The following is a 14,809-nucleotide window of genomic DNA, read 5'->3' as shown; positions in this document are numbered from 1 at the left end:
ATATATATTTTAATATGGTCATTCCACATAAATTCAATTACATAACAAATGTCCAAAGAAATATGATAATCAAAGCAATAGTTATTTATTGACCTGTTGGAAACAACAGAAATACGTTGCTTTTCCCCTTCTAAATTGAGCACAAAGGTATATTTTACTTTCAAGTCTGAAACCGGAACGATGCATCATGAAGGAGACAAGCTTGCTGTCCAGTTCATCGCGAGAATGGATCAGTGAGGGAACGAACCCTGACTTTCCCGTTCGCGAACGAGTCAATGGGTCAACTGCATCAACGGATCAGTCAGTGAACGTGTTGCGTCTCCCTCTTGGCGTGAACGATGTAAGCCAGAATGTAAATTTACGATTTGCCAAGGAAAGAAAGAAAACCACTCATGAAGGGATGCGCCATTATGCAACAATGGAGATTATGCTTCTCTTTGGGTAATCTTGATTTTATAACACTTAAAATAATGTGTATGCATATATACACCTAAATATTGTGATCCAATATATCTACTGCAATTTCACATTAGATTGCTGGTTTGAAATTTACTTTTATTATCATTATTTTAATAAATATTAAAACCTGTTAAAGCTTGTCTGGTGTTTTATTCCTTGTTTTTATTTTTTTTCCCGCATGAAAACAAAAATCTGACTTTTTTTTAAAATTTATTTCGTGTTGTTTACTTGTATGTATATTGTGTACTATGTCTTGTCACCGTGGGATAGTGGGCACGTAATTTCGATTTCTTTGTGTGTCTTGGCATGTGAAGAAATTGACAATCAATATGCAAGTATACAAGTATGGGTCACTGGGTAGCTCGTCCGCCTCACAGTTAGGAGGGTGCGGGTTCGATTCCACCTCCGGCCCTCCCCGTGTGGAGTTTGCATGTTCTCCCCGAGCCCCCGTGGGTTTTCTCCGGGCACTCCGGTTTCCTCCCGCATCCTAAAAACATCCTTGGTGGGCCGATTGAAGACTCCAAATTGTCCCTAGGTGTGAGTGCGAGTGCAAATGGTTATTTGTCTCTGTGTGACCTGCGATTGGCTGGCAACCGGTTCAGGGGGTCCCCAGCCTACTGCCCGATGACAGCTGGGATAGGCTCCGGCACGCCCGCGACCCCCGTGGGGACAAAGCGGTACAGAAAATGGATGGATGGAATTTATTGTGGAAGCTATATCCGTTAAAAACCTGCCTATTGGCTGTTTAGGTGCTCGCTGAAACACTCGCAAGAAGCCACAGGATGGCGATGAAGCACTACCTATCAACCATATTTTTCTCATGCCCCTTGATCCTTTTCATGAAATGTGGGAGGAACTTCTAGTATAGCGAAACCAACGTCTTCTTTCTATGGGAACTGTTGGTGCGACTCCACTTCCTGTGATAGTTTCCGACTTTAACTATATGCAAATGCCAGTTCCTGCCTTTTGAATTTTATGAAGAAAACGTCTTCCTCGTCACACGGGTGCTTGATACAGCTTATTGACAAACATGCTCGGTACTGTCCATAAAATGCTAAATAGTGCAGTGATCTTTTTCATAATTTCAGAGGTTGACAAATACTGAAGTGTCCCACACGCATTAAAACAATTCTCAATATTATTGTGGCACTCATCAAGAGTGGCTCAATCATGACACTGGAACCGTTTACTTCAGATAAGACACTGTGCCTTTACTCTTTAAAATCATGGCAAATGTGTGTGTTTGTGTTTAACTAATCTATTTGTTTGCAACTGTTCCAGCTCCTCAGAACTGGGCTAGTGGTCTCACCTCCTCCCACTATACCACAAGCGCCTCTTTGCTTTAAGATGATGTAACACGGCCCAATTTGTGCTGCTGTAGTCCATTTTTGGACCCAGAAAGATTTTCCAAAGCCTCAGAATTTTCTTTTTTTTCTTTTTTCTTTACATAACACCTACGACATCACATCCTGTGTGGTTCCACTGCATTTTCAGGAAACCCAAAGCAACCTTGAAATTCAGGATGAAACAGAATATTCTAACTCCCAATTCCCAAGCTGTGAATATAAACATCCACTGTTGAAGCTCATTAGACTTCATGTGGAAGTAGCAAGCTTATTTGCTTGTATAGATGACTTGTGTCAGGCTCCTTGCTGGATGCCTGGAGGGGACGCAGTCAGAACAACCATTCAATTTGCCAGCCGCTCCCTTATTTGCCTAATAACACTTTTTAAATCGACATCTAACTTTATTCCCGTACAAAATTAGATAACACATGCATTAACTCGTCGGTACACATAACATGGTCTGTCTGGATTGTCTTGGTAACAATAATAGCGCAGGCATCGTTAGTACCGTATTGGCCCGAATATAAGACGACCCCCTTTTTTTCAAGACTCAAGTTTGAAAAAAGACTTTTTGAACACTAGGATGCTCTGTGATTTATCTCTCTCCCTATTTGCAGGCCTCTTTCCGGACGGCCGCAAATTTGACTCATCCCATGACACGTCCAAGCCTCTGAGGTTCAGAATGGGCATGCGGGAAGTCATCAGTTTTGGTGGAGGTTTGGTGCGATTTTTTTTTACGTGTGCCTTTTGGCTTAGTCTACGCTCGTGTGAGGCCAAATTTACTGCCATTGTCTCTCACTTTAATTGTAATGTTTCTGTAATGCGTTTGATGACAGTCAATGATGCACTTGAGTAGCTTTTATTATCATGTGCCGTAACAGAACGCACATTCATTCAAGAGCTGCCATGCCATCGGTTCCAACACAGGCACTTCACACATCCTCGGGAAATGTAGCCATCATTCAAGCCGCAAAGTTCCTTAGTATGTAACGACATCACAAAAGCCAATCATTGGTGCTGCGCAGCGTTACAGACTTTACACCTGCTAGCTAAAAATGGTATGTTTATGTGCATTCACACTCATCCGTGTCATAGCAGTCGGGAAAGGTGGGATCTTTTGGTTAAATAAAAAGTTCAACAAGTAGTTTTTCCTAAATACCATTAGAGGTTAATGTGGGAAAATCATGTGACCCGCACTGTGTGGGCGGGGCTCGTAGCGTTACGTCACTTTCCAGAATCCCCCTTCAAATCACCAACGACGAGACGAGAGACCCGGAGCAACGACACGCTGTATTTATAATCTGGTCTACGCCACTGTCTGAGATTCGCTCTCCCTTTTTTTTTAAAATACCAAGCCGAATTCCAAGTCAATACAGTACAGGTGAGTCTGTTTGTTTTTCCGTCGGATGATGAGAAGCGCTACCTACACCCACCCTGCCTTGGTTTGGCTAACGGTAAATGCTAGCTGCTGTGCTTGTGCGTCACTGTTTTGGGACAAAGAAAGACATGCGATTTTTTTTGCAGTCTGTTACCCTTGCCACATTGCAACATAATGGCATTGAAGGTCATCTATTGATTATGCAAGAAAAAAATCGTCAGTCGGTAATTATTTAGTAATATGCAGCAGTAAGCTGTCGTAATTTGTTATCATATGACGAGACCGTGCTTCTTCCGCATGACGTAACTCAAACCTTAATAAACCTTAAACACATTTATTGTCATTTGGTTGATATGATCATATTGTATGTATACAGGAAGCTATTTCACCGCAATGCTGTCTGCTCCGTGTACTTGACATCAAGTGTATATCTTTTAAATAAGTGTGAAATAGTTTGCGAAATAGCGCGATTGACCCCGTTAGTGGACAGTCTTAAAAATGTTGGGTTGTTTTTTGAGAATTACAATCATAACTTGCGTGCCCATTTCTACACCCCTCACCCGTTTTCCGCACCAAATCTCTAAGAAGGCCTCAGTTTTGAAATGACCCACAGTATGTTTGGATTTACATACAGACTTTAATCCTCTTTTACCTTTTTTTCTTATAGTGAAACAGTAATTCCAAAACTTCTCTGTCACTAGTTTTAATGTTACCCCAAATCTAATCTGTTTTATTTTCATAGAGCCTAAAAAGTTACCAAGAGGATTGTTTGTCAGACAAAGCAGGTTGAGAGACAAATACTGCGCAGTGATCAATCAAAATGATGTTGGGCGTTTTAGTTCTTGGATCAATTGCACTGCCGTGCTGCATGTATAGCCCATAGAATGCATGACTCACTAACTCTACCGCAATGGTTAAAGGAAGAAGAAGTTCTTCTAACATAAGGAAAACAACCTTTGCCAGTTGGCTTTCTGCCATTAAAGTAACAGCAGCTACGTCCTTTGCAATTCTGATCCCTGAGAATAGTGGGATAAATATGTGTGCATATGTTTAAAAGTCCCTGCAGCATATTTAAAACAAATAGTCTGTGTTTTTTTGTTACCATTACCCAAAAGAATTAAAATAAACACCAACAAATAAATTCGCTTTCACACCCCCTTTGAAGGCCTTTAATTAATACAATTAATTAATCTCTGAGTAAATATCCTTCCTCATATGAACAATAGTGTGACATTCTGGCGCTAGGACGTTGTGTACCGTGCCAGAAAAAAAAAGAAAAAGACACACACAACATAGGGCAGTGCTGTCGACATTATCCGTGACCAAGACACACAAACGTCTCTTCTCGTGCAGGGTAGTTGGAGTTGTGTCTCTAAATGCAAATCGAAACTTAATGTGAGACGGTTACACATTCCTTTCTCATTGCAGCACAGAAGTTGAGATTCTCTGATGACCACTCACAGGACATCATGTCAACCACAACCAGCTTTTTGCACAGAAATATTCCTGAAATAAAATCTTATGTTCTGCGCAAGTGGATTAATAAACACCAGCCGTGACCCAAAACTATTTGTGATCAAGCACATTTTGATAAATACCACATGTCTTCCAAGTTGGGCAGACATCTTCTGAGAGACAGATGTAGATACTACCATGTAATGACATACAAAAAGTCAAGGAAATCGTTTAGTGCTCACAAGAACAATACTATTCAGGTTAAGTATGTATTTATGTGTATAGTATATGCATTATGTCATCACTAAAGGCTGCTAAAATGCATTTCCCCCCATGCTACTTCCTGTATGTTGTTTGTGCACTTGTTCATAATGGAGGTGGATCTCAAGTGGGCAAACATAACATAGCTCATGGAAAGTAAACAGTGCACAGTCTTCAAACAGGGCCTCTGTCTGCCAATACAATGGAGTACTGTGTAAGAGGACAAAAGTGAGTCGTGTCTGTGAGGGATGAATCTCACACTGTTGTCGAAACGATGCACTTTTTATAAGGACGGAAGGACTCAATGATTTTGCGGTTTATGGGGTGTCAAAAGTTATTAAGGAGGTTGTAAGCAGTACTACTAACTATGACACAGCCGTAGAGATATTTTCACTCAGGGTGGAAGAGTGGTTAATAAGGGATCAATGTTATATAATAACGCTCGCTTGCTTGTACATAAGCCATGTGCATTCCATACATTAGGCTGCATTTACTCTACATTGTTAAAAGGGACTCTGGAAATGGATGTGAAAATCTCACTCTTACTTTGTTTGCCTGTTCACGAGAGAAAATATCATGTTACATCTTGTGATTATGATGCTTTCTTTGATAGTGAGCAATTTGTGACGCTTCCTTTTTTTGCTGACCTTTGAAAGCTCCAGTAAAATTATCATCCAAGCAATATTTTATTTGTTGTGGATCACAAATTAATTTGGGGAATAGTGATGATCCAGTTCCAGTGTCGAAACGTGACCAAAATTCTTGTTTGACCAAAAACTTGTGTTTTTGTGTCATTTGTTGCACTACGGTTCTGACTGATATTGTGATATAGTGCAGGTCGGCATGCATGTAGGCCTGTCGTTGTTTTTCAGGCCACAAAGTAGACCGAATCACCAGCACTTCTCATGGCCTTTACAAGTTTTTCAAAGTTCTAAAGAAATCTTTTCAGATTATCAAAGCCCAGTTAGACAAAAACAATGATCAGGCGTTTCAGATTGTAGTTAAACTTGCTGAATTGTTGCATTGTCCACATGTGATCACAGCAGTGATTCTGAAAGATAACAGGTTTTTATTGAGGAATAAGATTTTGAAAAGAATTTTAAAAACTGTCAGCAGAGCAGCATTAATGCTATCATTCCTTCTCTGACACTGAAAATATTTTTGGTTTTAGTCTTGCTTGCTTGCTTTTACTGCCCGACATGCCTCATCCTGCCCTGTTGTACTGTGTGTAATGTCAGTCAGCTGACTGTTGGATTTCAGTTCCTCTTTTCTACAGTTTATGTCGATGCTTTTTTTACGTTACGCTTCTTTGTTTAGTTGTTTGCATTCTGATTTGGTTTAGTTGATATCAAACATTTTTATCAAAGGCAATTTCTATTTACGTATATCGATCACATCTCAATTGCGATACATATTGCTATTGAATTATAGCCCTACCCGTATCTTAGACTAACCTCATATTTATAGCTACAGCTCGTCAATCTTTTAGTTTATGTAATCCTGCACTTTGACTCAGGTCATATAACTATAATGCAATGCAGTTCACTGATTTTTCTTTTTTTCCCAATGGAAAACATGTATAGGATAACTAATTTAATTAATTTAAAACAAAAAAACAACTATTGTTGATTTTATACATAAAATACTCACCTGAATTTGAGTTTGGCTCGAATCATCCATGAAGGTTGCATCAGTTCTTTGCTCAAAACATTACCATGCATTTATGATCCAAGACGGCATTTTGCCTTACGTCAGCTGGGATATAGAACATGGAAAAAGGGATAAGCTATCTGTCTCTGTTTATTAATATAACATAGCAACAATTGGCTTTTTGGTAACTGGTAGTTGGCTGTCATTTAGTTTGCAACTCTGCACATTTAGACATCAGGCAGCATGTCTTTGTTTCTTACTGTAGATTGTAGTATGACAATGTCACAGTATCATTACGTGGTTCCTACCCTCATCTTGTTAACATCTAAGACCCAGTAAATATTTACATCTGCCTTGTTTGCTTGCTCTTTTTTTGTGTGTGACCTGCCTTGTATTTTCCCCATGCAGGATGTCTCTGTACCCATCTCTCGAGGACCTTAAGGTTGACAAGGTGATGAAGGTAAGCTGTGCAGTCTCATTTTACCATGTTGTGTGTGTCTGTGACCTGAATTACACGGAATATTTTTTTATTCTAAAGTGTGACAAAAGCGTCGTTCCAGCAAACGGATCAGTGTCATGCGCCGTGCTAGTTCTGCAATGCTATGCAATGCTAATGTGAACCTTCTGTTGCAGACACGTGATTGAAGCCAATAACGCACACTCAAGCCTTTTTAATAATGTACCACTTGTTTGTTTGGTGTTTTTAAGAGGTCCTCGCAGTGTTCCTCTTATCCAACATGTCTACGCTCTCGCTCCCTTAATGACAACCATGTGATGACTTTTTAGCATAATGCGATCTCTACAAACTTTTTAGCTACAGTTTTAATAGCAGAGTGCATCCTCCTGTATCAACACTAGCCAAACACTCAATGAAAACCGGTTCTATTTGTGTTGCGTGCTACTAACCTGTCAATCAAATACACGTTGACGATTTGCATTGTCGTTAGTTCACTTTGTTTTCTAAAGGGCAAAGACTTGATGACCGGATCCAGACTCTGTTCTAATAAAGAAAGTAAATAATGATAACTAGGTCTTGCGAATTTACATTTACAAACTCGCACGCTTAAATATTTTTGTTTCAAATTATTCGATTTTATTTTGTGGCTGAATTCAGAGGTCTTGTCAGTGTGCGTGCTTAGATGCAAGTAGTGTTGTAAGGCCAGTTTGAAATTATATTTGAGTGTTATTTTGGGAGCATGGTTTGGTCTATTTTTAGGGTTTAAACAATTCCATTGTTTTTTCTGGATGGTTGAACTCTAATTGGGCACAATTTGTGCAACTTTTAAAACCCCTGACCAATTTGCAATTTGCTGATGTTGTGAAAGTACCCTGAATGCACCATGTTGATTTGTGCAGCAAGTGTATTCCATAAAGCTGACTGCCTCCTCTGATTCCCCCTCAGGCCCAGGCCCAGTTTGCCCAGACCACCACCAACGCTACCATGCCAGCCATCACTGAGGGAAGTGACCAGCCGCAGCTTGGCACGGCTGGGATGCCTTCATCCTGTAAGTTTTGTGCACAATAAATCTCGTGTTTAGTTTCAATTTGAGAACACAGTGCAACCGTCAAATCTAAACAGCCTTAAAATAGGTTCCTACGAAGTTCGACGCTTATTATCATTATTATTTTATTTTAATACATTCCGTGACCTGCTCTTGCACTTGTTCCACTCATTCTCGTGAGTCTTGTGAGCATGGAGTTTTGTTTGTAACCTCTGCGAGCTCTGAGGCACCATGCAGACGTCCCCTGGTGTTGTGCTGAGCTGGGGCATGATTGAAGAAAAAGAGGGTGGGCCATTTGGGAAGAAGACGTGCACAGAGAGGCTTGCTGGGGGTGTAGAAGCGAGTTTGAGGAAGGTTAGGAGGGGCTCGTTTCCCCAACTGCAAAGAGGAAGCAAAAGCAAGAATAAAGTCACTGTATTGTCATCAACCAGCACAGCTTTGTGTATCGGAACAAATCCTTGTTTCGTTTCGTTTATTTATTTAGTTCCAATAAACAACAACTTCAAACATTATTCGGCCAAGTTCACCCTTCTATTTTGCCCAGGTGTGCTGTCTGTCTTTAAAGTCCATTCTTGAGAAAAAATGAGAATCAAACAACACCCTCTGGTGCTCCTTTGAGAACCACAGCAACATTTTTATGTGGACATCTTATTCTGATGATGAGAGAACATGCTAATCACAGCTTTATTTCAGGCCAGTGTGGGAGTGCAGCCTGACTAGTTTTTCAGCAGATGCATTTTTACCAGCCAAACATCAAATGAAAGAACGTGAAACAAAAGATTTACTTCAAGAAAGACACGATTGCAATTTGTGGCAATATTTTGGAAATTAATTGGAAATATGGAATGATGTTGCAGTGCTTTTTGAGTAAGGCAATGTAGTTTAGGAGGAAATGAGATGCAAATCTGCCCCAATCATGAAAATACAAGCGTTGTCTTTTACATTTATGACTGATCAAATCTAATAATCAAAGAAATCTTTGTATTTGTGCTGAGACACACCTTTTGAACATTCATGTTTGTTTTGACCCTTGCAGCCTTGTACCCAAATCTGGAGGAGCTGGGAGAGTACATGGGCCTGAGCCTCAACAGCGATGAGGTGCAGCGGAACTTGGCCTTGTTGCCGGCTGCCGATAATGTAAGTGTGGGCCATGTTTCGTCTGTATTAAAACTCAATTTAACATTAAGGCCATTCTTACTTTACATGGATAAACGCTGTGCCCAAATGGCAGGATCTCACATAACATTTTAAACCAACATCACGATGACCAATGCTGTCAAGATGGAAGTTAAGCAATGTGTCCACTATTTCCTGGCAAACATCTTGCCTGAAATGCACATGACAGTATTTCCAGGTTTTTTTTTTTCAGTTTGGTGGGAAGAAGGATTGTTTTGACAATGAACAACTTTTCAAACAGGTTACCTCTGTTACTTTACCATTGGCTTAAGTAATGTGAAGGCTCTCTGTTTTTCTATGCCATTTATTAGTTTAAACAGAAACAGTAATGTCCTCAGTTTATCACAGCAAAAAAAAATTGGGGAGACTTAGCACAGGCTTGGAGCAGTGCCGGAGAATGTATTTTCACTCCATTGGGTGTGCGCGCGTGTGTCTTATGAGTTGCTTTCACATCACCCACGCACAATCTGTGCTCTCTGACATTGGCATATCTAATGCTAGCAGTTAATGTAAAACCCCTTTGACAGTAATAGGAAATTAGCATCAAGTTCTGGGAGTGGAATTTCTTAAAATAACTCAAATTAAAAAGAATTTCTCTTATCCTTCCTCTCCCGACACCCGCTTTATTTCCATCTCCTCTTTCTCACCCCCTCTGCAGCAAGTGGCAGTGCCCTCCTACTCAGGTGTCGGTGGGATGGTGTGTCCTGTGACAGGGTCAGATGTTGGCATCAGGAGGGCTGAGGTTCGCCAAGGGCTGCGGGAAATTATTCTCTGCAAAGACCAGGACGGCAAGGTTGGACTTCGCCTCAGGGCAATTGACAACGTGAGTCAGCATTGGTAACTCTTTGATGGCCATTGTAAGCTGTGTTGCATTCATGTTGCATGTTTCAATATATTTGTACCAAGATTAAACTTAAATGGTCGAGGGACCCCAGAGCCTTATTGCCGCACGATGTCTATTAGAATGGGAACCGCATTTTTTTGCATCATAAATGTCACACAAGCTCGAAGGGTCAAAGTGATCCCATCATCCAGTTTGCTTGCTCTTACTGTTATTTGCACGCTCTCTCGTCATCTTAGGGAGTGTTTATCCAGCTGGTGCAGGCCAATTCCCCTGCCGCCTTGGCCGGACTGCGCTTTGGTGACCAAGTTCTGCAGGTTAATGGCCAGAACTGTGCCGGGTGGAGTGTTGATAAGGCCCACAAGGCCTTGAAGGCTGCAGCAGAGACCCGCATTGAGCTTGTTGTCCGGGACAGGTGAGATCCACTTTTTCAAAGCAGTATTGCTTCAGCACCCATCCCCCCGCCGGAGTTCCCTCACTGTAGACTATAATAAATTCACTAGTTTAGCAAATTGCGAAGAGATGTTGACTCAGTGTTGGACATACTAATACCATTCCCAGACACACAAAGCTATGTGAACCGGATTATGAAAATCAAGTTTTTAGCTGGTTCTTGCTAAATTCTATGATTTTTATTTGTACTTTGGCTCCCTCTGCTGGCTGATAGAAATCCCATTTGTGTTTGTCTCGATAGGCCATTTCAGCGCACAGTCACCATGCACAAAGATAGCTCAGGTCACGTGGGCTTCATCTACAAGTCTGGTAAAATCACATCATTGGTCAAGGATGGCTCTGCAGCCCGCAATGGCCTGCTGACTGACCATTACATCTGTGAGATCAACGGACAGAACATTATCGGACTCAAGGTGGGTCGCACAATTACGTTCGCTATCCTCATCGTCTAATTTGTTTGATCGCGTTCACCACTAATGACATGCAGGAACATGACCATGGTGTTGATAATAAATGCCAAAAAATGCTTCAGTAGTGGATGTACATTTTTAAAAGCTAGCATGTGTGATATTTCCAGGATTCCCAGATTAAGGATATTTTGAACACATGCCCAACCGCCATGACCATCACCATCATGCCCAAGTTCATCTACGAACACATGATTAAGAGGTAAGATGCCAATTGAAGCCATTCCAAACTTTGTTTGCCAAAAAGCTGAACATAAGAAATTGCTTAGTCCTACTTGTGTTATATAGGTAAAAGTTACTGACATTTGCCTTTACACTAGTGATGCAGTGGTGGTTGTTTCAACTTTGTCCCGAAGCTTCGTTAGAAAGTTTTCACAATTTTCCAGACTTACCAACTAAGCAGCCATTTTGTTCTTTTTCCCTCCAGGATGTCCACCAGCCTTCTGAAGTCGGCCATGGATCACTCCATCCCAGAGGTGTGAAGTTCAGGAGCGGGACCCCTAGCTATCCGCCTTCTCTCTTTTCCTCCCATCCTTTGTCTGTCTCTTTCCGCCTCTTGTATCATCAGCGCCTTCATTTATCGACATAATCTCACAATGCCTTGGTTATAGCTTTCAGTAATCTTAAAGGTCATTATATTTCAATTGTTTTGTTTACAGTTTTCCTCTGCTGACACTTGTAGTTATTTTTTAATCAAATATTTACATTGTCCTTGTAGACCAAAATGAAACAAGTGTTATTTTATTGATTTGAGTTTTTTTTCCCAACCATGAAACTTCTGAGTCCAGAGCTTCCTCCTGGCGATGGAGACGATCGTTTATTTCTTTCACCTTGTCGTCCAAGATGCTGTAAACAGTCAACAACCTGAGCCCCACCGACCGTGCCCACCCGGGGATGTGTGCTCACTTAACCTTATCCAGTGTAGGCGTTCTTATTTGGTCAGTATAGCCAGTCGATTTCAGTGTTATGTGTTTTTTTTAACGGTATCACATTTTATCTGGGGCGGGGGGGGGGGGGGGGGGTATAATTGACATTGACTGTGCTTGCATGGATAACAGGAACTGGAACATGGTTTATTGGAACTGCATTTGGCAATATTAAGAATGATTGCTTAACTCCAAATAAAATCTTATCAGTTGTCTTATGCTGCATTCTGGGACAGCTTGGAAGCAAAGAATATCCTACTTGGAAACCCAGTGGACACTTAGTAAACAAATAAATTAGCTTACTTCTTAGAGACGACATTATAATCGATTTTCCTGAAAGCTAGTCGATATGACAACAACTTTTTTTTTTACATTTGACAAAATTACTTAAAACAGAGATAGCAGTAGCAATATACATTTAGACCAGTTTACATTGATATCTACTATAACTAATAATACAGATACCTACAACTTAATCTCTGAATTTGCAAATCAAAACTCCATCTTAATTTTGCACCATTCCCAATTTTTCAAAATATAACGTTAGGCACAGTGTGTTTTGATTTTAGTGGCATTCGTGCCAGCAGATATTCAGATGGCCCAGTCGTCACTTCTCAATGTTGTCCATGCAATCACAGCCACTGAGACGAGAGCCTCTCTTCGTATGCTGCCTGGATAAGCAAATAGTCAAAGATGAAAATGGCTGCAGCTTCCAGCGTGTTAGCAAGCTATAATCGGGATCATAGTGCATCATGGCATTGGCGAGCGGGATACCATCATTTCAAGGGGGACTGGAGTAGTTTTTGTCAGGGGCCGGGTATGTGTTGGGCGGACCCACTAAGTGCACTTTCCACCATCTCTTTTATTTTTTTCAAATAGAGGTTGTCTTTCCTTTTTCCCCATTTCAAAAGCTGTTTGTTTTGTTGTTGTTGAAATTATCGTGTGTGGTGCCTCTTGTCAACAAATCTACCCTCGAAACGTTCCCTTCAAGAGCTGCTCAAATTCGATGCTGAAAATCAACCTTTTGAATTGATAAATGGGTACAAAACCCGCTCGTGTCCCTCCCCTGCTGTCTTTTTCCAAACTGAAGAGCACAGTGAAATCAGGCAATTTTTTTTAACTTCTGTCAAGTTGCTCCTTTTTGGGTGCATGTATTCTTTTGCCTTTTCTGGGTATGCAATCTGATAAAAATCCTTCATATTCTGTAAAAAAAAGTTTATATTTGAATGTAACCAATATAATACTATTGTAGAACAAATAAACTGTCTTTCTGTTCACATTCTCTCAGTAGGTGTGTTCTGCACACAAACATCGAGGAAAAAAACAATAGTAGTTGACAAGCAGGGGCGCAACTTGAATGACTTAGCCCCTCCCACCACCCCTGAATCAGAATGATTAGACACAAGAATTTCCTCCATGCTGTTTTAATATCTTGGAGCTTTTAGCCTTCAATGTGAGTGTCGCTTATTCATTTGTTTTGTATGACTGTACACACTATTGCAACTCAAATAATCTTAGGTTATACATGTTTTCAATTTACAGCATTGATGTCCCTAAGCAAGGCCATGATATGTCCTCAGTGGTACGATGTGAAAAGAACTACAGTACATTCATACAGGTACACATGTAAGCACAGCATCAGACAAAGAGGAACAGATAAAATGACATTTATAACATTGACAACAACACAAACGCTTCTCAAATCTGTCTTCCCAAGAAATAATAAATATCATAGGTGATGTAAATTACATATAGAGGTGAATGACACTAGAGGGAGGCCAGATACATTGTGGGACAAAAAATAGCTGAAAGTCACTCTGACGTGTGAGGATATTGCAAAGCATTGTAGCACATTTTCCCACAAGACCAAATAAGTATGAAAATACTGAATTAAAAAATATGTTTTATTTCCCTATCTCTCTCTTTTAACCATAAGATAATAAAATAAATCCCTTTCAAGAGCATGATTAACAGAGGCAATGTAACTAACTACCCCAAACTTGAACCTCAAATTTGAAAGGAATTGCTTGATTTAATTGTTTTGAATGATTAAAATCCGTACGAGGCACATTGTAACTTGCAAAGCAGAAACCAGAGAATATCATTTTAAAATAAAAATATATAATAAAAGAATGATGAGCAGATGCAATTGATCAATTCATCGAACACATTGAATCTGTGTACCAACAAGACTTTTTGTACACACTAGAGTCGACCACGTGAAAAGTGGCAACTTGCGCAAAAAATAAAATCAACTTTCATATTTTAACACATGTAGACAAAATTTGGAGAACCCCTCTGTTAATTAGAGAAAAACCCACAGTTGTCACGATGATATAACTGACAATGAATGCATAAATGAATGAATAAATACCTCTCTGACACATCAAATTATAAACTCATTTATGTGTTCCTCCAAATGTTTTATTTTTTTTATTTTGCTGAACAAGTCCTTGCAATTTATGTTTCAATCAACGTTTATGCAATTAAGACAATCACAAGTTTAATATTGTTGCTATGTTTTTATGCCTATTTCTCTTCCCTGGAGTTGCACAGGCAAATATTATTTTATGTCAAATCAAAACTCCCGAAAACTGTACTTTTGTCAATTTAACTCAATTGACATCTAGTAATCAATGTCAAATTGCACTGAATAATAAGAACAACATAAATAAATAGAATAAATAACTTTGTCACACTTTCTTCTTCAATTCAATTCACTGCTGTTCATTCTGATGTGCACGTGGACAAAGATACGACATACATGAGGACAGAGGGAATGTCACAACCCCTCAGCATATGTCTCCTTTAACTGATGAGTCATTCAACTTTGAGGTTTATTTCTAAAACAGATACGTTTCATTTCAAATGACAGGTTGCTGACATTTAACGACC

At 40.0% G+C, this 14,809-nt stretch overlaps 1 protein-coding gene across 1 annotated transcript; it reads left to right on the top strand.

The window, feature by feature from the left end:
* The first annotated feature begins 3,024 nt into the window (after positions 1 to 3,024).
* Positions 3,025 to 13,191, top strand: sdcbp2 (syndecan binding protein (syntenin) 2). Its single transcript, XM_061272858.1, has 9 exons — positions 3,025 to 3,186; positions 6,958 to 7,009; positions 7,952 to 8,054; positions 9,088 to 9,188; positions 9,886 to 10,050; positions 10,308 to 10,483; positions 10,763 to 10,934; positions 11,099 to 11,190; positions 11,416 to 13,191. The coding sequence occupies exons 2-9, from the start codon at positions 6,959 to 6,961 to the stop codon at positions 11,468 to 11,470; spliced, it is 915 nt and encodes a 304-aa protein (XP_061128842.1). The 5' UTR covers positions 3,025 to 3,186; position 6,958; the 3' UTR covers positions 11,471 to 13,191.
* Positions 13,192 to 14,809: the final 1,618 nt, after the last annotated feature.

Source organism: Syngnathus typhle, linkage group LG2 (assembly GCF_033458585.1).
Source record: "Syngnathus typhle isolate RoL2023-S1 ecotype Sweden linkage group LG2, RoL_Styp_1.0, whole genome shotgun sequence".
Taxonomy (NCBI): Eukaryota; Metazoa; Chordata; class Actinopteri; order Syngnathiformes; family Syngnathidae; genus Syngnathus; species Syngnathus typhle.
The sequence above is the reverse complement of the archived record's forward strand: the minus strand, read 5'-3'. Positions and strand labels throughout refer to the sequence as shown.